Here is a 25,411-nt window from a genome sequence, read left to right as displayed (position 1 = left end):
ATGTGGGTGAAACTTTTCCAGTTCTTGCCATCATCCTTTTTTTCCCTCCTCAGTGCTAGGGATCAAACCTAGGGCCTTGAGCATGCTAGGCAAGTGCTCTGTCACTGAGCTGCATCCCCAGCTCACTCTAGATATGTATCATTCCACTTTTACTGGAGTGTGTGTATGTGTGACACATCTCTATCTGGAGACGCAGGTTGGCTGACATGGCCTAGAGTGGCTGTAAATGGCAAGAGTATAGATCCTATACATACGTCTCTTAAGACCAAGAGTTGGGAGGAGATGGTTATAAGCAGCAGAAGAGTATGGCATGAATTGAATTAAAAAATCAACTTCAGGGCTGGGGATGTGGCTCAAGCGGTAGCGCACTCGCCTCGCATGCGTGCGGCCTGGGTTCGATCCTCAGCACCACATACCAACAAAGATGTTGTGTCCGCCGAGAACTAAAAAATAAATATTAAAAATTCTCTCTCTCTCTCTCTCTCTCTCTCTCTCTCTCTCTCTCTCTCTCTCTCTCTCCTCTCTCACTCTCTCTAAAAAAAAAATCAACTTCATGGTTGCTTATTGTATTTTACTGACAAAAGTAGTAGTTCTATATATATGTAAGATAATTGAAAACATGTCCATACCAAAACTTGTACATGAATAGTCATAGAACACTATTTATAATATCAAAAGGTGGAATCAACCCAAATGGTCACTGATTGATAAGTGACCAAATAAAATGTGTTCTGTATACTTAATGGGCTATCATTTAGCCATAAAAAGGAATGAATTTCTGACACATACTTCTATATGGATGAACCTTGAAGACATGTTGCTGAATAAAACAAAGTAGTAAACCAGGTCCATCGGCACATCCTTGTAATCCCAGTGACTTTGGAGGCTGAGGCAGGAGGATTACAAGTTTGAAACCAGCCTTCACAACTTAGCAAGGCCCTAAGCAATTTAGGAGACACTGTCTCCAAATAAAAAAAATAAAAAACAGCTACGGCTGTGGTTCAGTGATAAAATGCTCCTGGGTTTTATCCCTAGCACCAACCAACCAACAAACAAACAAGGTGGTTACAAGAGATTCCATTCATATGAGATATCCAGAACAGGCAAATCCATGGAGACAGAAAGTAAATTCATGGTTTCCAAGAGGTGTAGGGGGAGGGGCAATGAGAAATAGCTACTTAAGAGGTTCAGGGTTGGCCTGGGGCTGTGGCTTCATGGTAGCACACTTGCCTGGCATGTGTGAGGCATGAGGTTCAAGTCTCAGAACCACATATAAATAAATAAAATAAAGGCCCATTGGCAACTTAAAAAAATATTAAAAAAAAAGAAGTTCAGGGTTTCCTTTTGGGGTGATGGAAATGTTTTTAAAAAGTGATGTGTGTGATGATTACAGACCATTGTGAATATAATAAAAAACATTGAATTCCATTGAATGTATACTTTCAATAAAGATATTTTAAAGAAAGAAAGAATCTGAGGTACTGGAGCAGAATTTGACGAAGGGATGTGTTGAGAAGAGTTTCCATGCAGAGGGACCCATGAGGACTCAGATGAGGGGAAGAACCAACTGAGGTCTAGTGACCAAATGAATTCCAGAGGTCTGGGCCATGGTAGGGAGTTGTCATCCTGTGCTAAACCATTGTCCTCATAGGTTTGGCTGACAGCCATGGCTCCCCGATTGACCTCCCACAAACAGTTCTCCACACAACAGAGGGATCTTTGAAAAATGTCAATTTTACCAGATGTGCTTGTCCAACTGAGCCTGCAAAATTGGTCTTTTTTAGTGAAAATTCACCTCACTGATGACTCCTCTGACTGCCCTACCTAAAGCAGATTTTCACCTGCTAAAGCAACTGACCTGAAGCACTCTTTTAGCCAGGCAGGAGTGAACAATTTAAGTGCTTGAAACAGGACACTATCTGGTAGTTATTGATTATTGTGGGCAGAGTACTTCTTCTCCTCCCCTGCCTGATATCCACATCCAGATCTCTGGAACTTGTGAATGTTGCCTTGTAAGGCAAATGGGCTTTCAGACAAGATTAAGTTATGGATATTGAGATTAGAAGGTTAGCTTGGATTATCCATCTGGTCCATTGTATCACAAGAGGCTTGATAAGTCAAAGAGGTAGTCAGGAGAGTCAGAGAAAGACGTGATGACAGAAGCAGAGGTTAGAGTAATGTACTTTAAAGATAAAGGGTCATGAGCCAAGTGATGCAGGCAGCCTCCAGATCTGGAAAAGTCAAGGAGACACTATCTCTTAGAGCCTCCGGAAGAGTTGCAGCTTGCTAGTGTCCTGATTTTAGCCTAGTGTGACTCACTTCAGACTTCTGACCTCCAGAACTGTAAGAGCATAAAATTACCCTTTGAAGCCACTATGTGTATGGAAAATTGTTATAGCCCCAAGGGAAAGGTAATGCAACTGTCTTGTCAAAGCACTTGACTGTTATGGGACCTCACAGGCAAGCATGCTGGGGCAGAATCAGATTGACTGGCGGAATGACCCAGTGCAGCTGTACCTTTCTGAACCTGGCTCCCCATTGTAAAAGACATTGCTCATCAGCACAGTGGTAGCTCACTGACCATTGGAGTATTGATGCGAAACACCTGGCATGAAGACTGGCCAACCCTAGGTCCTCAAGAAATGGGCATTTTGTTTAGTCATCTAATCCAATACCTTCCTTCTGTAGAATGGGAAAATGGAGGCAGAGGGTGGAAATAATTTGTCCAAATTAGAAGACAACAGAAGCAAGCCTAGAGTTCAGATCCCTACATCTGGAGGGCAGAGATTTCTGGTATGTTTGGTTAGTCACAATAACCTATTATGTGTTTTCTTTATAACTGGGAGAGAGGAGCTCCAAACACAAAGTAATGATGAGGGGGAAAAGAGACAAAGTAATGACAAGGAGATGAAAATACCAATCATTCTGATTTGATAAGTACATATTGTATACATGTATTGAAATATTATACTGCATGCCATATGTGAGTACATTACATGTCAATAAAATACTATCGAATATTTAAGAAGATGGAAATGTTAAATATTCTGATTTGATTATTATATACTGTATACATGTGTCATATTATTGCATAGTACCTCATAAATTTGTAGAGTTAAGATAATTAAAAAATTAGAAATTAAAAATTGGCCTGGGGATGTGGCTCAAGTGGTAGCGCGCTCGCCTGGCATGCGTGCGGCCCGGGTTCGATCCTCAGCACCACATACCAACAAAGATGTTGTGTCCGCCGAGAGCTAAAAAATAAATATTAAAGAAAAATTCTCTCTCTCTTTCTCTTACAAAAAAAAAAATAAAAAATTTTAAAAATGCTTCTTTTCTTTGATCTGGGCTTGGCTATCATATAGGAAGCACTTGCTTCTTAGGCAGGGTCTCTATAGCACTGTTGCAGCTGGGTCTCCACCCATCAGTGGGCTGTGCAAGCAGTGTAGTGGGTTGCAATTAGCCCTCTACACAAGAGACATGGTAGATTGGAAAACATTAAAGTCCATCCCCCAAATAAGGGTAAGCATTCTTTTGTTGTACTATTTGTTTCTATGAGTATCACTTCATTGCAACATGTGTGGTGTGCCACAGTCTGGCTGGGCAAAGTAAGGGGGCGGGTGACAAGCAACTTGTGAAGGTTGATACAGCAGGAGCCGCTTTATTGTAGGACAGCAGAGGTATATATACATAACTGAATACACAGCTTGACTCAGTTTAGCATCATCCAGTTACATAAGCAGTCATTAAGGAATCCTCATCATCTTAATAATTATACACAGCTTAACTTAATAGACATAATCTAGACACAGCAGTCAGTCATTAAGGAATCTCCATCATCTTAATGGCTCGCTGGCGTTATGTCTCAAACCACTCCTCCTGGCAAAGTGCCAGGCGCCATCTTGACTTGTCTGTGGCCCTCAACAGTGGTGTTTTGTCTAAGTTTGTTAATGTATACCTGTCTGCAGGTGACTGAATGGATTAGGTGGGGATGTGAAATGTGGGCTCCATGTGGGGGCATGGGTGTCCTGTGCAGCTGGGGACTAAACATGCTCTGCTCAGTTGGTGAGGTCGTTAATGGTGAGTATGCCCACAGCTAGGCTGGCCTTAATGATGAGGTACCTGCTGCTACCCTGGCTTAGTTCCTGTCTTAAGGACACATTTGGGATGAAAAGAGGCTTGCAAATTGGACATGTTAGATTCCACTGTAGGGCACATAAGAAACTTTTCTTGGGCTCCTTCCTCTTACCTTTCCAAATTGGTCAGGCATGTTCAGCAATCTAGACTTGCAGGATACTTGTCAATTCTAGTGGATTTTAAATTGTCTCCTTATATCCTCAAAATGTCTAGATCCTCAGCACTCCCCATTATCACTCTTGTGGTCATTGACAGAAGTACAGACTGCTAAAAAAGGGAAAGGGCAAGTGAACATCAGGGACTTTATCTTGCATAGTATTAAATAATGTATTTGATTTCTTTCCTACTGTACAACTAGCTGATTTAGGGATTTAGTTGGCCAAATCAAGTAGACACAGGCTTGGTGACACAGGCTCAGGGTACTCATCTCCTCTTTCCTGCAGATAGGGAAACCATGTGGTCTTACTCCCTTTAAGGATTTGTTTTGTGGGATGAGTCAATCTGGTAGCCTGCTCCAGTGAGAAGACGGCTCCAAGGGAGATTGGGGAGCCGGATGTATTTCCCATCAGAGGGCTGGTTCACTCTCTTTGACCCTGTTCACCAAAATGCTAAGTCAACATTTGCAGAGCACCACACAAGTACCAGAGGCTGTGAGGGCTTTGTCCACTGACTGTGTGCATAGGTGTTGAATTTGAGTGTGGTTGTTGATAGAAGCCATAGTCTGTGGTTGGTTGCATCCATGAAGGGGATTTGAGCACGTGACTTCCTGGCAGTATGATGCAAGTGAACAAGTTCATAGAGAAAAGTTGCATAAGTTGAAGGACAGAAGGGTTGAAAAAGTGGGAGGAGCAAGATCTCTTAGTGCTGGTGGCCGGTGATGCTAACCACAGGATTTATATATTATGGGGTAAACACACAAAAAAAGTTTCTAAAAACCTGACTCTTCCAATGAGTGAACTTTTTCAAATGCACATGCCTGGGCTTCCACCACAATTTTGAGAGAGAAGTAGTTCCTAAGTGTGGTCATCCTGCCCCCAAGTTGATAATCTGTGCATTTTGCATTGGAAATGAGTTTGTTACATTCTAAGGAGGGTTGATGACATTTCAGGTTGTGTCCAAAGTTAATATGCCCTATGAGAGGTGGCTTTGTCTGTGAAGTTTATTTCTAAGAAACCATTAATTGCTGCTGTTTTTTTAAATTCCAAAACTTGTGGAGAAAATCATGTAAAATTTACCATCTTGAACCATTTCTCAGTATACAGTTAGTAGTGTTAAGTATATCTCTCTTGTGCAGTCAAACTGCAGAAAAAAAAAACTGTTTTCATCTTTGCAGAACAAAAGTTGTCCTTAATAAATAACAACCTCCCATGCCTTCACCTCTAGCCCCTGGAAACCCCTATTCTACTTTCTGTTGCTATGAATTTTACTAGACTAGGGCTCTCATAAATGCAATCATACAGTATTTGTCCTTTTTGTGACTCTTATTTCACTTAGCAGAAGGTCTTCAAGGTTCATCCATGTTGTAATTACTTGCTTTACTTATTTATTTGGCACTGAGAATTGAAACCAGGGTCTCATACATGCTAGGGAGGTGCTGTACCAACAAGCTACACCCCAGCCTGCTGGATGTTACTTTATTTCTTATTGTTTTCTAGGATTTCAATAGTGGGCATGCATTACTTGAAAATAATCATAAAAGCTTACATCAAACAGTGAGAGGTCTAGTACAAAGGGGGCCTTTGGGGCCACATCAGGCAGGATTGGAGGCCTGGCAGGCGATAGTTAGGCATGTGCAGTTTATAGTCAATATACTGAGGATGTTTTTGAGAGCTTCAAGCAGGGTAGGTGATATACTAGGATGTTTGCTTAGAAAGGAAGAAGGTGTCTCCCTGCCTGTGGGCATGAGTGGGTTGGGACCGACTCTACACCTTACCCATTCTCCTGGAAGGCCTAGGCACATGGCTATTGTGGTGGTCCAGGAGAAGGATGTTTGCTGTATGGGCTAGACATGGAGAAGTAGGTGGACCTCAGGCATGTTGTGGAAGCAGAATCAATAGTTTCTGGTGATGAGGTGGCTATAGAGTGTGGGAGATAATATGTCCAGAATGGCTTGCAGGTTTCTGGCTTGAATGGTGGGTTGAGTGGCAGTGCCATTCAGTGAAACAGATGGGGAACTTGGGCTAGAGAGGCAAGCTTAGGCATTTGGCTGTGAGACATTGGGAAGTGATTCAAAGGGGCGGGAGTGGAGTATAGACAGCCATTTTTATAAGTTAGCTCACGAAGAAGGGGAGAGAAGGCAGCAGTATCGAGATGGGCGTACACAGTTAAAAGAGGGTTTTCTAGCTTAAAATGGGAGATTTGAGCATGTTTAAAAATAGATGGGATGATACTTCCCAAATTGATCTACAGATGCAATGCAATCCCCATTAAAATCCCAGCTGCCTTTTTGCAGAAATGGACAAGCTGATCCTAAAATTCATATGGAAATTCAGGCGACCTAAAATAGCCAAACAGACTTGAAAAACAAGAACAAAGTTATTGGACTCCCATTTCCCAATTTCAAAACTTGGTACGATACAACAGTAATGAAGACAAAGAGCTGGGACAATGATTACTAGTATGATGGGGAGACAGAAGCCAGTTCAGGGCATGCTTTCTTGGAGGAGCTGTGAGAATATCCCTGCAGGATTGCAATTCTGAAGAAAGGTCTGTTTCAGGAACATATGGGAGGTGTTGCTAATGCCTTTCTACTGTTGTAGTGGCCTGGCTGTGTAGCACAACTGAAGTCTTCTTCTTCTTTTTTTTTTTTTTTAATTTTTTGGCACTAGAGATTAAACCCAGGGGTGCTTAACCACTAAGCCACATCCCCAACCCTTTTTAAAAAATATCTTATTTAGAGACAGGGTCTCATTGAGTTGCTTAGAGCCTCACTAAGTTGCTGAGGCTGACTTTGAACTTGCGATCCCCGTGCCTCAGTCTCTCAAGTTGCTGGCATTACAGTTGTGCACCACCACACACGGCAAGACTAAAATCTTTATGGGGCTTGGGAAGTGTACTTTTGGATTCTACTTCTGAGCTGGCCCTTGACAGGGAAACCCCTAGCTAATGCTCGACCTTGTGACATGATTGCTTTGCTTTGCCTTATAGGCTGTCTGGGTTAGATCAGGCTCTACCCAGGCCAGCCTGTTGGGGCCATTGTGCAACCCAGGCTTCATTCTAGTGCACTGCACTGCAAAATGAGCTTTCTTGTAATTAAAATATCCTGTTTTTGTTTAACCAATTTGAAACATAACTTGGAAAAAAATCAACTTTTTTTCATGGATCCCGTTTATCTCTAAAACAAATGGATTGGAGTAAGAGATCTTTGAGGTTGTGCTCTGCTCTGCCTACCTCTGATTTCTCCCTCCCTCCCTCCCTTCCTCCCTTCCTCCCTTCCTTCCTTCCTTCCTTCCTTCCTTCCTTCCTTCCTTCCTTCCTTCCTTCCTTCCTTTCTTGATAAAAAGGAAAAAGAAGGTTTACTGATTTGCTAGCAAAGGAGAAATGCAGGGGACTCCTGTCCCAGAGGCTGTGATTCTGCCCATCAGCCAGAACAACAAAGCTTTTAAAGAGGAGATTCAAAGGCTAGATTCTACATGTTCTCTGTTGGTGTTGTAATAATATACTTTTTAATTTGGGAGACAGCCATTTCTGAAATCTTCTGGTACCAACCCAAAGTCTGGATTACTTCTTTTCTATGGTAGGTGTGCACTCAAGGACAAATAACTCTGCCTAGAATGGGGAAGAAAGGCAATCCTGTTTCCCTTGAGATTAGGGAGGGGGAGATTGGGGAGGAGCCTGGAGAGAGGAAGTGAAAGAAACATGTCCATTTAAAAATAAGTTGCAGTGGCAGAGCAGCAGGGGCTACTATATTCAAAGCCTAAAGTAGACCACTGTTACATTTCCCCAGTGTCAATATCTATATTCCATTTCTATGGAAAAATGGGTGATGATATCTCCAAACTGTTTCCTGCTGAAAGAGGGTGAGGTTGGGGAAAGTAACCCAAAGTCCTTGTTTTCTATCAGATGGGGCTGGACAGTTAAAGGCATTCAGCATCAGGGCAGTCCAGAGGTCCACAGTGGCAGATGGCAGGTGACTGGACGAGGCATGCATAGGGCATGGATCATGCTAAGACAACAAATGACCAAGGGTGTTATGACTTTACTGAGTTCAGTTTCCTTTTTTCTCAGTATGGACCATGATGAAGCAACCTGTACCATTCAGGGAGTGAAGGCTGGAGTTCCTGATGTAAAAGGAGCTTTGGCAGCTGCTGGGATGGTCCCACAGTCCCTCTGTTTACTCACAAGAATCTCTGATTTCAACATATTCATGTATGCAGCAGTGGCCAGACACACTTCTCACCTTATCTAAGAAATCACACAGAAAGCCACTTGTTTAGGTTGGCTTCAAGGAAAGGAATGCTGCATATATTGTTATTAGTTGACAGACTATGGCTTAGAAGTGTTTGGGTACGGCTGTATCCAAAGCACCAATATTCTTATACCCTGGTTTCCCAGGCTTATGGCGCAACAGTAGAATCTAAAGGTTCAACAGACACTGGGTGGCTTTATATAAGAATCTGTTTGTAGGGGCTGGAGTTGTGGCTCAGTGGTAAAGCACTTGCCTGGCATGTGTGAGGCCCTGGGTTTGATCCTCAGCACCACATATAAATAAATAAATAAAATAAAGACCCATTTACAACTAAAAAATATTTAAAAAGAATGTGTTTGCAAAAAAGTAATTGACAAATAACTATGGGTAAATGGCAGGAAGATCAATAGAAGGAAGGGAGCACTAGGTGGGGAGAGCAAAGGGTAATGAGAGGTACTAGGGTCTGAATTAGAACAAGATATATCCCATGCTTGTGTAATTATGTCAAAATGGATTCTACTGTCATGTATAACCAAAAAGCACCAATAAAAACGTGTTTGAACATTTTAAAAGGACTTACTTATAATCTACTTACTCATCCATGATTGATGAGCTTCTACTTACTAGTTGATCTATTAGTAATAATAATATGTAATATTTGATGGATTCCTATATTTCAGATACTATACTAAACACTTTTTATAGAATGACTAATTCTGACATCATTGCACTGCAGTAAGTTATATTATCTCTAGTTGACAGACAAGGAAACTGAGGCCTAGAACCATCAAGTCCCTTGTCCAAGTGTCCCTGCTGGTGAGTAGTGAGCTGAGATCTGCATCAAGGCTCTGGTTTCAAAGCCAGTCACCTGTACTGATATCCTCAGGTGTTTTCCTGGCACAGCCTTGGACCGGTTCTCCATGTGACAGCAGCAGCATCGCCCTTCAGCACACTTAGTGCTTGTACTCCTTCATACAAACTGCAGACCTGAGAGGAGTGCACCTCTAGTCATGGACTATTGTGAGACATTAAGTCTCCTGAAGCATCACAACAGCACCTGATTTGTCCATGACCATTTTATTACCACTATACATCCAGCTTTTCCTGAAGGGGGAGGAGTAATCAGGTATGATACCTTTATTTCACATATAGGGAACAGGTTATTCTCTGGGGTCAAGTGATTGCTCTTGGGCTTTCAGGCACTGAGTGGCAAACTGGGACTAATTCTTGCATCTTCTGGTTTGGGGGTCATTTATATTTCTGCTGCTAATGATTAATTGCTTTGGCTCCTGGTGTCCTACCTGTAAAAGGACCATCTGATTTCTGAGGTTCCAGTGAAAGTACGTGGAGATAGCTACTCCATTTTCTGTTGAGATATAATTCACAGAACATAAAACTTACTATTTCAATTTCTGTAATTCAGTGTTTTTAATAGATTCACTATGTCTTACAACCATCACCACTACCTAATTCTAGACCATTTTTGCCACCCATTAGCAGTCTCCATTTTCCTCATCACAAGTCCCTGGCACCTATTATATTTTTCTTGTGCTAAGCAGGCCCCTAGTTCTCAGCTCTGATTTCTCCATGAAAAGGTTATCCTTGTAGACATACAAAGAGCATTTAAAGTTTTCTCTGTGAGCATCCATCAGACAGTTGGTTTCTGTGTAGAAAGGAATACTTTTATTTTTTATTTATTTTTTAATTTTTTTTAAAGCGAGAGTGAGAGAGAGGGGGACAGAGAGAGAGAGAGAGAGAGAATTTTTAATATTTATTTATTTTTTTTTAGTTCTCAGCGGACACAACATCTTTGTTGGTATGTGGTGCTGAGGATCGAACCCGGGCCGCACGCATGCCAGGCGAGCACGCTACCGCTTGAGCCACATCCCCAGCCCCAGAAAGGAATACTTTTAATTGTAACTCATCAGCAAAGTGACTTACATAAAATTCCTAAACAAATAATTTCCCCACATTGAAGATCAAGCCACTTGCTACATAAGACACTTAGATACTTCCTGGAAACGTGTAAAAAGACTTTCAGTCCTGGGGCTGGGGTTGTGGCTCAGTGGTAGAGCACTTGCCTAGAACGTGTGAGGCCCTGGGTTTGATCCTCAGCACCACATAAAGATAAATAAATAAAATAAAAATATTGTGTCCACCTACAACTAAAAAATAAATATATTTTTTAAAAAGACTTTCAGTCCTGGTGCCTGCATCTGAAGGATCCCTTCTTTACTGAGTTTCCCTTTCCCCAGTGGAACTGGAGAGGCCCTCTGTGTATACTTGAAATCAGCTGCTGGTTCTGACCCTGCAGCGGCCACTGCAGTTGGATTGGTGGTGGTGGCTGTTTTGGACTGAAATGCCGATTCCTGTCTTCTTGTGAACTGTCTTTGTGTCATTATTGTCTTCTCTGAGAGGGCTTGGAATTTATTCATGAAATTAGTTGGAGCTCAGATGGCAACAGCTAAATCCATTTAGTAATCAGAATAAGATGTAGGTCATTTTCATGTTACCTTGTGATGCTGCAACCTAACTAAGCCAGAGGATATCAATTACTCAGCATGCTTTGGGGTATAAAAGTCTAAATTTATCAAGAACAAGTGTGTTTGAGGCAACAATTTTTTTTTTTCGTTCTGGGAATCGAACCCAGGGCCTTATGCATGCAAGGCAAGCACGCTACCAACTGAGCTATATCCCCAGCCTAAGGCAACAAAATTAAAAGGGTGCAAAATCCCATAGAAATTGGGAATTAATAGAACTAGCATTTTTGGTTCCCTTCCATCCTCTGTAGCAAGAGATGAGAGAGGATACCTACTTTTTGCATTAAGGGAGAGAAATTATTTCCACAAAGAGACCTTTGGAAAATTGACCATGCCTCCCAGTCACTTGGTCGCATGGATTTCCCACAAAGCAATTTTCAGGAATGTTCCAATGGTGGGTATGGAGGTGTGAACTTGTTTCTGTGACCTCCAGTCTTTGCTTTTAGTAATTTTGGCCCCAGTACCCCCTGCCAGAGAGCGGGGATGGGGTGGGGTGGGCATCACACTTCACAAGTAGCCGCACAAGGTGAGGGCTTTATTCTATCATGGCTTATTTCAGGTTATGTTAAGCTATGTCCCTTATCCCTCTGTCAAGGCTTCATCTGCTAATAGAGGCCAATGTTACTCCTATTCTTTGAAACCAAATGATCAAGAGGTTTGTGCCACAATTGTATTTTTCTGGGTCATGATTTTATCCCTCAGGTCTGGTTTTGAATCTGATCTCTCTTGTAATGGGCTTTCTTTGCATTGGTTGGTATTCTCCCTATTGACAAGTCTGTTTCCTTTTTGATAAGTAGCTTCATGCCCTTGGAATTGTTTAGACACAGATGCTAGCCCAGATGACAGACAGGTGAGTAGTATCATGGCTTTCCTGGGCACACTTAAATATAGTGTGAATATTTATGGAACCACTAGTAAAGCAGACAAATGGAAAATCTGAGATGACACATCTGTGATTTACCAGACTAAGATGTCCCTGGTATTCTTCTTTATTCATATCCTTGGAAAAGGATCAAGATTTTAAAATCTTGAAAACTGAAGCAGTTCAGGTGAATATATATTCATTTAGGATTTATACTGGGCCCTCTTCCAAAAGAACTGAATGAAAATTGCTTGCATATATAAAGGGAAAAGGTAGAATAGAATCCATCCTTAGAAAGCAGGTGGATGGATGTCACTGGTCACTTGAGAGGCACCAATCTCCCTGCTTGAATCCTGACTTTGTCTCTGAAATCTCTGCAGTTTTTCATCCAGCAGTAGGCAGCAGACACATTCCTATGCAGATATATGGATTTGTCACAAATTATTATCAGGCACTGTGTACTGTGAATTCCTAGAAACAGATCAGAGATCCTGTCCCTGAATGGAGCCAGAGTTTGGGTAATGCAAATGAACAGACCTATAGAGATGCTTCTTTGCTGCCAGGTCTGTATTTAGCATTGCTATGGAGATTACCAAGTCCCTGCCCTGGCTCCAAACAGCTCACTGTCTAAGGTAATGCTGTCCTATGGAACTTTCTATAAGGTGGAAATGTTCTCTGTGTTGTTCAACCCAGTAGTCACCAGTCACATGTGGCTATTGAGCACTTAAAATGTGATTAATGCAGGTAAGGAGCTAAATTTTAAATATTTACTGAATTTTAATTAATTTTATTATAAATAGCCACATGTGGCTAGTAGCTACCGTGTTGAACAGGGCAGGTCTAGGGAGAAGATGCACATAAACACTTAGCTGGAATGGGTGTGCAAACAACAAAGGAGGGAGTGATTAATCAAATCTAAATGAAAAGCTACTTAAGGGCCCATTAGATGGTGTCTCTCAAGGATCAGACATTCTATCAAAGCTTTGGCAGGTTATGGCTCACTGCCAGGTCATGATGCAATTTTCTAATAAGGACTGGCTGTGTCTTGTTTTATAGCCTTCATTAAAATGCACACTTAGCTTCAGATGCCAGTGGTGGTGGGTCAGGTTGCAATATGAGGTCAAGTTTGTGTTCCCTTCCAAAGGGACATAATCTTCTGAAGGCAAACCTTGGCTGCTGGAGGTGTCTGTGGGTGGAACCAGCACTTTTCTTATTCAATAGGTCTTCTCAAGGACACATAAAAGTCTGTGGGGGAACATTTCTAAAGTTCTGCTGTGTTTGAAAAGAATTTCCAGACAGGTATCACCAGTTCACTGTATAATTTTTTCATTTAAAAGAAACTCTTTGTGACCCTCTGAAGTGGGTAAGTAAGTTGAATACTACCTACTTATACAGGGATTGGAGGTTTTGAACAGCCTGGGATGGATCAGTTGCTTTTTAAAGTATGTTGGTGCCAAAGAGAGAACTTGTGGGATTCTTGTCTCCATCCCAAGCTGAGTACTTTTGGGTGGCACAAAAGGGCTATAGAATATTAACCTATTTGAAAAAAAAATTGAGATATAATATCTTTATAAGAGTATTTGTTCTTGTCTTGGATTTAGCAGCTGTTATTGGTTGTAAGATTATTTTCCTTTTTGCAGGGTTAGGGATGGAACTCAGGGCCTAATACATGCCAGGCAAACACTGTACCACTGAGCTACACCCCTGGCCCTGGTTGAAAGCTTTTTAAAAAAAAAATATTTACTTTTTAGTTATAGTTGGACACAATACCTTTTTATTGATTTAAAAAAATAAATGACAGCAGAATGCATTACAATTCTTATTACACATATACAGCAAAATTTTTCATATATCTGTTGTATATAAAGTATGTTGACATATAATTCGAGCCTTCATACATGTACTTTGGACAATGATGTCCATCACATTCTACCACCCTTGTTAATCCCCTGCCCCTTCCCTTTCCCTTCCACCCCTCTCCCTGTCTAGAGTTCGTCTATTCCTCCCATGTTCTCCCTCCCTTCCCCACTATGAATCAGCCTCCTTATATCAGAGAAAACATTCAGCATTTGTTTTTTTGGGGTTAGCTAACTTCACTTAGCATTATCTCCTCTAACTCCATCCATTTACCTGAAAATGTGATGATTTTATTCTCTCTTAATGAAAATTCTATTGTGTATATATGCTACATTTTTGTTTTTATCCATTCATCCACGGAAGGGCATCTAGGTTGGGTCCACAGTTTAGCTATTGCGAATTGTGCTGCTATAAACATTGATGTGGACACAATACCTTTGTTTTATTTATTTTTATGTGGTGCTGAGGATCAAACCCAGGGCCTTGCACGTGCTAGGCAAGTGCTGTGCTGCTGAACCACAACCTCAGCCCCTGTTTGAAAGCTTTGAAGAAGTCTTCATAGCTCAGAATGTAGTTTGAGATTGAATGGTTTTATCCATAAATGGTTTGTATCTGTTGAATCCAAGGTCATTGAAGGATTAATAATACTACAAAATTGTGTTATGTTGCTCTTAACTCTTTAGCTAATGGCATGTGGCAGGATATATTGACAAACAGTAAAGGAATCTCTGGGACTGCAAGCAAAATATTTGTTGGAGGAGTGTACTCTTACAATTTTAGAGCATTTTGGATTTCATATTTTTAGGTAGGGATGCTGTATTTTGAAATCAGTGAGTATAATGCCTCCATATTTGTTCTTTTTCCTCAAGATTACTTTGGCAATTTAGGGTCTTTTGTGATTTCACACGAATTTCAGGATTTTTTTTTTTGGTTTTTGTGAAAAATGACATTGGAATTTTGATAGGAATGTCATTCAATCTGTAGAATGTTTGAGTAGTATGAACACTTTACCAATATTAAGTGTTCTATCCATGAACATGGAATATCTTTCCAATTATTTATGTGTCCTTCAATTTATTCCATTTTTTTTTCAGATTTTATTGTATAGATCTTTCACTTCCTTGGTTAAATTTATTCCTAAGAGTTTTTTTTTTTTGTACTGAAATTGAACTCAGAGCCTTACTTACTTAGGCAAGTAATGTACTATTGAGCTATATCCCAGGGCCTCACATATACCAAGCAAGCTACATATACAGAACTTCCTAGTACTATTTTAAATTTTATTTTAAAATAAGTTCTCACTAAGTTGCCCAGATTGACTTCAAACTTGCAATTCACTGTCATTAGTCTCCCATATAGCTGGAATTACAGACTTGTGCCACCATGCCCATCTTCTTAAGTGTTTTTAATGATAGTTAACTAGGATTGTTTTCTATTTTTTAAAACTTACTTAGGCCAGGTGCAGTGGCACATGCTTATAATCCCATTGACTTGGGAGGCTGAGGCAGGAGGATTTAGAATTTGAGGCCAGTCCCAGCAAATCAGTGAGGCCACAACCAATGTAGTAGGACCCTGTCTAAAAATTAAAAAGGCCAGGATGCCAGGTGCACTGGCACATGCCTGTAATACAAGCAGCTCAGGAGACTGAGGCAGGAGTATCATAAGTTCAAAGCCAGCCTATATAAAAGCAAGGTGCTAAGCAACTCAGTGAGATCTGTCTCTAAATAAAATACAAAATAGGGCTGGGGATGTGGCTCAGTGGTTGAGTGCCCCTGAGTTCAATCTCCAGTAACCCCCACCTCAAAAAAAAAAAGAAAAGGTCAGGGGTGTGACTCACTGGTAAAGTACCTCTGGGTTCAATCTCCAGTACAACCGCCACCTCCAAACAAACAAAAACTTATTTGGAGTATATAGAAATGTGACTGATATTTTTGTGTTTATTTTGTAACCGATAATCCTACTGAATTTATCAGTTCTTCATTTCGTATATGAATGCCTTTTATTTCTTTTTCTTGCTTAACTGTACTGCTTTTTCTTCACCCCATAAGTTTTGATGGGCTGTGTTTCCTTTTTTCTTTGTCTCAAGATACATTTTAATTTTCCTTTTGATTTCTTATTTGACCTATTGATTAGTTAGGAGCATATTGTTTAATTTTTGTCTATTTGTGAGTTCTCCAAGATTGCTACCATTATTGATTTGTAGTTTCATTCACTTGTGATCAGAAGAGATACTTGATATGATTTTAGTCTTCTTGGATGTGTTTGAACTTGTTTAGTATCCTAATGTGTGATCTGTCCTGGAGAAAATTCTGTGTGCATTTGAGAAGAATGTGTATTTTTTTTTTTTTTTTGCTATTGGATGGAAGGTTCTATAATATTGTTGGATCTATTTGATCTAAAATGTAGTTTCAGTCCAATGTTTCCCTATTGATTTTCTGTTTACTTCATCTGTCCAATGTCAAAAGTGGGGTCTCCTATTTTTGTATTACAGCCTCTTCATATCTATTAATATTTCCCATAAAATTGAGATGTTCTAATGTTGGTTGCATATATATTAGAGTCATTGTAACTCCTTGGTTAATTAGCATTTTTCATTATATAATCACATTCTTTGTCTGTTTTTATAGTATTAGACTTAAAGTCTATTTTGTTTAATATAAGCATATTACTCTCACTATTGGTTTTCATTTGTAGAGACTTACCTTTCTTATCCCTTTATTTTCTAAAGAGAAATTACTATATCAAGAAAATATTTCAGTATTATTTTGTTTCATGCAAAGATAGTTAAATTTTTAAAATCTCTTTTCCTTTTTAGGATCTGGGGACTCTGATGATTTTAATCTGGAGGATGCAGTGAAAGAAACTTCCTCAGTAAAGCGTGAGTAGTAAATCAAACTATTAAAACCAAACAGTAGTGATTAATAGGGACTACCCACTCAGAATATATATACCCTCAAGAATAACAATAGGTAGTCTATATTACACTTTATCAGGTTAAGCATGACTAGAAATTATATTATTTTTAAAATATGAATATGTAAAGTCCTTTGTTGAGAAAATCTAACAATGTCCCCAAGAGGGAACTACAGTAGGCTGTGGAGTATGTTAGTTTTTTTGTGCTATTCTGTCAATTTATTCTATAAATATTTTTCTAAAGATTAGTTTGTATTTTTTTGTTTTCCATTACATGTGCAGGGCTTTTTCATATGTACATATATAGCTTGTTTTTGACTGCTGCTTCGTATGTTACAGTATGCATTCAGCAAACATCTGAGTGCCACCTCTGTGACAGTTCTTGTTTTAGGCACTGGGGAGATAGAGCACAGACTGGTGCCTCTTAGAACTAGCATTCCAGTAGTATGGATTTGGCCATGGCCAATAATGACATTTATTCACTGGCAGATATGTAGTTTTTTCCCCCTTTTTACACAATTACAAATAGGGCTACAGTGAACATTCTTGTCTATGTCCTTTGTACCTATGTGTAATGAAACTGCTAGGGCAAAGTGTGTGTGTATTTTACATCTTAGTGAATTTTGTCAAATTGTATTCCAAAGTAGGTGTGCTATTATGTATTGCCACTGATATTGTTGCAATAAGACCTATTTTCTCAGACCTGCTACAACAACACTAGATTTTTCTTATCAATATTTTCCAAATATGATAGACAAAACAATATCTCATTGTTTATTATGCATTCCCTTGATTATAGTACGATAGAGCATCATATTACATATTTATTGGCCAGTTGCATTTTCCTCTTTGATGAACTGTCTGTTCACATCCTTTCCCCATCTTTCTGCTGGCTACTCATCTTTTCAAAATGAGTTTAGAGGATTTCTTTGTATATTCTGTGTTGAGAAAGTTGGGGGCTCTGGAGTGAGACCCTTCCTAGGTCTGAACCCAGCCTCTGCCATTAATTGACTGTCACCTTGTATAAGTCAAGTGATTTCTCTGCATCTCAGTTTCCTCATCTAATAATCATCATCATCATCATCATCATCATCATCATCATCATCCCTGCCTCCTGGGATAATTGTAAGGATTAGATGAGATGATCCACGTGAAGCATTCAGCACAGTACTTGGAACAAGGTGAATAACAAGTGTTAGCCATTGTTGTTCTTTGACTGGCTTGGTTGGAGTGAGTGACTGTGATTGGGCAAGCATACCCAAGGAACACACACACCTACCTAAATCAACTGATAGACTCAACACAGTTCCTGCCAAGATTCCAGCTGGACATTTTGCAGAAATGAAAAAGCTGATTCAAAAATTCATATGGAAATTCAGGTGACTCAAAATCTTCAAAACTTAATGCAAAATGTACAATATTCAAAGTATTGTGGTATGGATAAAAAGATTTAGAGATCTGTGGACTAGAATTGAGAGTCTAGAAATAAACCCTGACATCTATGGCCAGTTAATTTGTTTTTACACAAATGCCAAGATCATTCAAAGGGCAAAGAATAATCTCCATCAAATGGCGCTGGGACAACTGGCTATCCATATGCAAAAGAATGAAGTTGGACCTTTACCTTATACCACACACAAAAATCAACTCTGAAGGATGATAAACCTAAAAAACTATATATCTCTTAGAAGTTAATGTTTGCATGTGGTGTGAGGTAAGAGGTTAGAGTGTTCTTAGGTGTTTCCTGAGCAGGCACACAGTCTTATGCATGTGAGTGGCCTCTTTGATTCCCAGGAAAATAAATAATTTATTGACAATGTTTTTTATTTTTTATTTTTATTTTTTTTATGTTTTGTACACTTTTATTCAATTATTACATACTTTACATTTTTCTTAACTCCTTAATGACTTGATTGCTGTTTGTATCAAAACTGAATATTTTTTTTTAATTTTTTATTGATTATTTAAAGCATTACATAGCTCATGATATATCATCTTTCATACATTAGACTCAAATTGTGTTTTGAACTCCCATTTTCACCCCAAATATAGATTGCAGAATCACATCTGTTACATATTCACATTTTTACATAATGCCATATTAGTGTCTGTTGTATTCTGCTACCTTTCCTAACCCCTACTATCCCCCCTCCCCTCCCCTCCCATCTTCCCTCTCTATCTCCCCTGCTGTTGTTCAATTCTCTCCCTTTTTTTTCCCTCCCCCTTGCCCCTCATAGCCTCTTATAATTTTATGTATCCTTGAAGGTCTCCTACCATTTCCATATGCTTTCCCTTCTCTCTCCGTTTCTCTCCCCCCATTCGTCTTTGTTTACTGTAGTCTTTTCCACATGCTCTTCCTTCCTGTTCTGTTCTTAGTTGTTCTCTTTATATCAAAGCAGACATTTGGCATTTGTTTTTTAGGGCTTGGCTAGCTTCACTTAGCATAATCTGCTCTAATGCCATCCATTTCCCTGCAAATTCTATGATTTGACAATGTTTTTTAATGAAATCATTAAACATTTCTAAAAGTAACAGGACAAGAAATGATAAGTATAAACAGACTCCAAATTAATAAACTTATTATTTTTTAATGGGGCCTTTTTATATGGTGCTAGATATTGAACCCAATCCTGTGCATACTAGGCAGGTGCTCTATCACTGAGTTACACCCCAGCCCCTAATAGGGACTTTTCAATACTAATACCCCCTTCTGAGTCATGTGCCAGACCATCTAATCTGAGTCTTAGGCACCCATCAGCCAGTGTGTCTGGAACTCTTAGCTCCACCAAATGTCATGTCTGTTGTTGAAAGACAGCCCTAAGGACCACATTATGCTGCCACCTTTTGTTTTCTACCTTACCTTACATTTCATGTAGTTGAGATTTCAAAGACATAGGCCTGTTCAGTTGTCCTTGGTCCAATCATTTATCCTATGGAGAATGTTCTCATTTGTACATTGTGCATTCCTTCTCTTGTTTAAAAAAATTCATGAACCACCTAGTTTGGGGTACCCTTGTCAGTGACCTCTGTCTATTCATTCATCAATGCTTAATGTGTACCTGCTTGCTGCCAGGCACAGTCCTAGGTGTTAGGCATATACTATGGAAAAGGTCACTGCCCTTATGAAGTTACTTTCTCCAGGAGGACACAGAAAGTACCTAAAATAATTTCAGGATGATGTGATGGTGGGGGCCCAAAGAGGTGATAAGGAGCAGTTCCTTTAGATACAGTGGCAAAGGTTCTCTGAAGAGAGGTGATGTGCAAGGAGCCATGCAGATTGGGGAAAAAGCCTTCGAGGCTAAGGGATCAGGCATGAGAACTCTGAGGTAGAAAAGTGCTGGGCTTACTCCGGCCTGGAACGCAGCCTGTGTGGCTGGAATGTGGAGAGAGTTGGAGAAAGCATAGAGAAGATGTCAGGGAACAAATCATACAGGATCTCATAGGGTATGGTGGTGACTTTTATTGTAGGTGTAAGGGGAAGCTCCTTAAGGATTTTTGAATAGCTTTATATAATTCATATTCCATAAAATTTACCCATTTCAACATGTACAATGCTTTTAGTGTACTCATAGGATTGTGCAACCATGACTGTTGTCATTTTCTCTTCTTTTCTGTAGTGCTAGGAATGGAATCCTGGGCTTTGCACATACGAAGCAAGCACTCTACCCCCACTTACTTTTCCAGCCATCAGTCAGTTTTGGAATGTTTTTACCATATCATAAAAAATAAGCCCTGTACCCTATGTTACTTCATTTTCTATGGCTATAACTGAATGCACAGACTGGGTCATTCATACAAGATAAAGGCTGGTTTGGTTCATGGTTCTGTGGGCTGGGAAGTGTAGGAGCATGGTGCTAGAATCTGGGGAAGGCTTCTTGCTGCATCATGGCATGGAGAGACAAAGCAAGTCAGACCTTGTTTTTGTAACAAAGCCACTCTTGCAATGACCATTATTTCAGTAAGACCCTCCTGAGGTCAGAGCCCTCATGACCCTATCATTTCTTTTTCTTTTTTTTAGAGGGGGGGGGGAGGGAATTTTTTAAATATTTATTTTTAGTTTTCAGTGGACACAAAATCTTTATTTTTTTATTTTTATGCGGTGCTGAGGATCGAACCCAGTGCCCTGCACTTGCCAGGCAAACGCGCTAACACTTGAGCCACATCCCCAGCCCAACCCCATCATTTCTAAAGATCCTTCTTGTCAGCATTGCTGTATTGGGGACCAAAACATGTGAGCTTTGGAGGACATCTTCAAACTATGTTAACCGTTGTTTTTTTTTTTTTTTTTTTTTTAAGATTTATTTAGTTGTAGATGAACATATAGTATCTTTATTTATCTTTATGTGGTATGAGGATCGAACCCAGTGCCTCACATATGCGAGGCAAGCACTTTGGCACTGAGCTACAGCCCCAGCCCCTATGGTAACCCTTTACTTGTCATCACCAATTCCCTGATTCTTCCCGTTCCCACCCTTCACCTTAAGCAACCACTAATCTCTTTGTGTTTCTGTGGATTTCCCTATTCTGGATATTAATGGAATCATTCTTTTTGTGGACTTTATTTCTGGCACCTTTCACATAGTGTAATGTTTTCAAGGTTCATCTGAGTTGCTTTCACAATCTTGTCCCCTACTCAGTCTTCAGTTCTCCTGGAGTAATACATGTCTGCTTTTGAGAAATAAAAACTTTTTATGATGTGGGCCCAGTGGTTTGTGCTTTTAGTCCCAGCAATTTGGGAAATAGGTGGGAGGATAACTTGAGCCAGAAATTCAAGGTCAGTTTGGACTACATAGTGAATCCCTATCTCAAAACATAACACAACACAACAAAACAAAAATGTAAAAAATGTAACTTTTTGTGAGTGTCCTTGTTTCCTAGGAATGCCATGGTCCCTGTCTTAGTATATTTGGTTTATTGTAGCAAAACATCTTGGACTAGGTAATTTATTTTAAAAGCATTTGATGTCCGGTGAAGTCTTCTCTTTGCTTCATAAATAGTGCCTTCTATTGTTGTCCTCAAGTGGTACAAGGGACAAATTGGCTGCCTCAAGCTTCTTTTACAAGGGCCCAAGTGCCATTTATAAGGTCAGAGCCCTCATACCTAATCAATCCCAAAAAGCCCCACTTTTTAATACCATCACTGTTTGGGTTAGATTTCAACATGAAATTTTGGGGACACACAAAAGTTCAGACCATAGCAAACACTATCATTAAATCACAGCAAGATGATTCTACCATTTTTGTTTACTGTATTGGTTGCAGCACCATATTATAGAGAATTGCTCCAGATAGGATTGCCTTGATGCTGGAAGCATTTGCTGAGCAGCCAAGAAATTTTAAAGCTTTAATTTTGAGAAAGATATCAAAGAAATAGTTTTTTATTTTTTTTTTTAATTTTTAGGACCTTAATGCTTTGAAGAAGTTGACCTACTATTCTTAGAGTTCTTGATGAATAGTTAGACTCTCTCTCTCTCTCTTTTTTTTTTTTTAGAGAGAGAGAGAATTTTAATATTTTATTTTTTTTAGTTTTCGGTGGACACAACATCTTTGTTTGTATGTGGTGCTGAGGATCGAACCCGGGCCGCATGCATGCCAGGCGAGCGCACTACCGCTTGAGCCACATCCCCAGCCCTAGACTCTCTTCATCTTAATTATGGATGACAAAAAATCCCATTCAAAGACTCATGACAATATACAACAGAAAATCTGTAGTTAATAGTTTCTTTAAAAGCACATAATTCGGGCTGGGGATGTGGCTCAAGCGGTAGCACACTCGCCTGGCGTGCGTGCGACCCAGGTTCGATCCTCAGCACCCATACCAACAAAGATGTTGTGTCCGCCGAGAACTAAAAAATAAATATTGAAAAAAAAATTCTCTCTCTCTCTCTCCCCTCTCTCACTCTCTCTTTAAAAAAAAAAAAAGCACATAATTCCAAGCTCATGTTCTACATCATTATAGGCTCTGACTCTGACAGAGTAACTGGTTCCATGTGCATTTAAGAACCAACCTCTCTTGAAGCGGCACCTACAGATCTTCAGAGGAACAAGAATTTTCTATAGACTGTAGCTTGGCAGGGCAGAACTCTACAAAACTACCATAATTATACTTTGGTACTAGCATAGTGTAGATAAATGGAACACAATTCAGAGCCCTAAAATTAAATGTTCATGTGTATGATCAATTGATTTTTAAAATTTTCTTGGTGTATTATAATTATCACATAATAGTGGGATTCATTGTGACATATTTCTGTATGCAATTAATCAATTTCATTCTCCAGTATCTTCCCTTTTCTACAGCTCCTCCCCTGTCCCTGATCTCTTACTTTACTCCCTTTACTTTCATGAGACTCCCCCCCCCCTGCTTTTTATCTCTCTGGCTTCCACATTTGAGAGAAAACATATGACCCTTGACTTTCTGAGTCTGGCTTATTTCACTTAGCATGATGTTCTCCAGTTCCATCCATTTACCAGCAAATACCATAATTCCATTCTTCTTTATGGCTGAATAAAACTCCATTGTGGATATGTACCACATTTTATTTATCTATGTATCTGTTGACTGATAGTTGATTTTTTAAAGACAGATAAAGCAATAATTTTACACAAAAGCTGTTTGAGTCATTCAAATTTTAAACTAATATATACATAAGTGACAATTGCTTTCCTAAAAGTTGTCCAAATAATGATTTCAATAATGCAACTCTTCTTTTCTGCCTGTGCACATCACTATAATATAAATATACATCAAGAAAGATAAACTACACTTCTTTATTTTACATTAGAAAGTCATCTCTCAATCTATCATGAGCATGTATTATATGTGTAGTGGGGCATGAGAGTGTATGCCTGTAATCCCAGTGACTCAGGAGACTGGGGCAGGAAGATTGCAAATTCAAACCAAGCCTCAGCAATTTAGTGAGTCCCAAAAGCAATTTAGTGAGATCCTGTCTCTAAATAAAATACAAAAAAAGCATTGGGGATGTGACTCAGTGGTTAAGCACCCCTGGATTGAATCCCTGATACAAAATAAACAGATAAATAAAATATATATGCATAGAAATAAAAAATAGCAACAGATTATCAATGTGTTTCTTTTGCCATAAAAATCTATGTGGTGGGCTAGGGTTGTGGCTCAGCAGTAGAGAGCTCGCCTAGGATGTGTGAGGCACTGAGTTCAATTCTCAGCACCACATATAAATAAAAAAAATTCCATCAACAACTAAAAAATATATTTAAAAAATCCATGCACTAGTGTAGTGTTCACATGGATGTATGTGGAATGGTATACAAAGCTTCCTGCAGAGTAGCATGCACGTTTGAGCAAATTAAGAAAACTCTGTTATCAACCACTTCCATATAAGCCTGTTACTAAAGCTGAACTGTGAGAGATGGTGCATGTAGTTATGCTATGGTCTCCTTTACCATTCCCACTTTTTCAAAAAAATATTGAGTTATAATTCATATGATAACATTAGTCATTTTGTTTAATTTTTGAATAATTTTTGTGTGTGAGTTATACAACAATATTATAATATGTGTACTGATAGTAAAATAGTACTGTAGTGAGCCAAGTTACCACATCCATCATCTTGCTTTGTTGTGAGATGATGGATGTGCTAACTTAGCAAAATTTCCCTTAGCAAAATCCCTAATATAGTAGAATTTTATTAACTATTGTCCTCATCTTGTATATTAGATCTCTAGACTTGTTTATCCTATATATCTGATACTTTTTTCTTTTAATAAAATTAACTATTTCATTTAATTCAATAACTTATTTATTTCTTGTGGTAGTGAAGATTGAACCCAGTGCCCTGCCCATGGTAGGTAAGCACTCTACCATCAAGCTACAACCCCAGCCTTTCAATTTGTTTTAATTTGTAATTTCGAGACAGGATCTAACCAAGTTGCCAGGCTGGCTTTGAACTTGAGATCGTCCTGCTTGAGGCTCCTGAGTAGCAGGGGTTACAGGTGTGCCCCATTGTACCTCTCTTTGATACGCATTTTAAAGTTAAGAATTCAGTGGCATTCTAGAATAGACAATGTTGTATAATCACTATGTCTATCTAGTTCCAAAATATTTCTCTATTCCAGAGTAAAATCTCTTAATGTATTTCACAGCATAATTGTCACAGATGTTATGCCATTTTTATTTTTGAAAAAAAGTGGAGTGTGACCATTATGTGAAACTTCTTAAAAATTGTGCCAGTATTATTTAAAAGTCATTTATTACCATACTGTCTTTGGTGAAAGATTAGGATGAGTAGAATACTCATGAATATATGATAATATGCTGGCAGTGCTTTTGCAGTGAAATAAGGTTCTGTTAACCAGACTCTCCTCATTCCTCCCTTGTTCCAGTCCAAAGTAACCACCCGCTTGCTTTTTGTGTCTGTGAATTCAGTCTATTTTGAATATTTCATATACAGTCATGTATCATGTAAAGATGTTTTGGTCAACCACAGACCACATATACAGTGACAGTAGTCTCATAGTCTCATAGGATTTTCAGGGAGCTGAAAAATTTCTATTGCTTACTAATATCTTAATGTCATAGCATAACATATTGCACTTAAAATTATGCACAGCACATTATATTTGATAATAAATAATTATGTTGTTGGTTTATGTGTTCACTATACTTTTAATAGTTATTTTAGAGTGTAGTCCTACATTTAGGTTTGTAGCCTCA

General features: G+C 39.2%; 1 protein-coding gene across 5 annotated transcripts in view; it reads left to right on the top strand.

Annotated features, from left to right (window-relative positions):
* Positions 1-25,411, top strand: part of CD99L2 (CD99 molecule like 2) — a 118,693-nt gene that overhangs the window by 34,622 nt on the left and 58,660 nt on the right. For all 5 annotated transcript variants that reach the window (XM_081277616.1, XM_081277613.1, XM_081277615.1 and 2 more), the window contains exon 2: positions 16,620-16,682. In XM_081277616.1, coding sequence (XP_081133742.1) covers positions 16,620-16,682 — 63 coding nt within the window. The remainder of the gene's footprint in view (positions 1-16,619; positions 16,683-25,411) is intronic.

The sequence above is a fragment of the Spermophilus citellus genome, assembly GCF_964194105.1.
Source record: "Spermophilus citellus genome assembly, chromosome: X".
Classification (NCBI taxonomy): Eukaryota; Metazoa; Chordata; class Mammalia; order Rodentia; family Sciuridae; genus Spermophilus; species Spermophilus citellus.
Note: the sequence above shows the minus strand (reverse complement) of the source record. Positions and strands in the feature narration are given on the sequence as shown.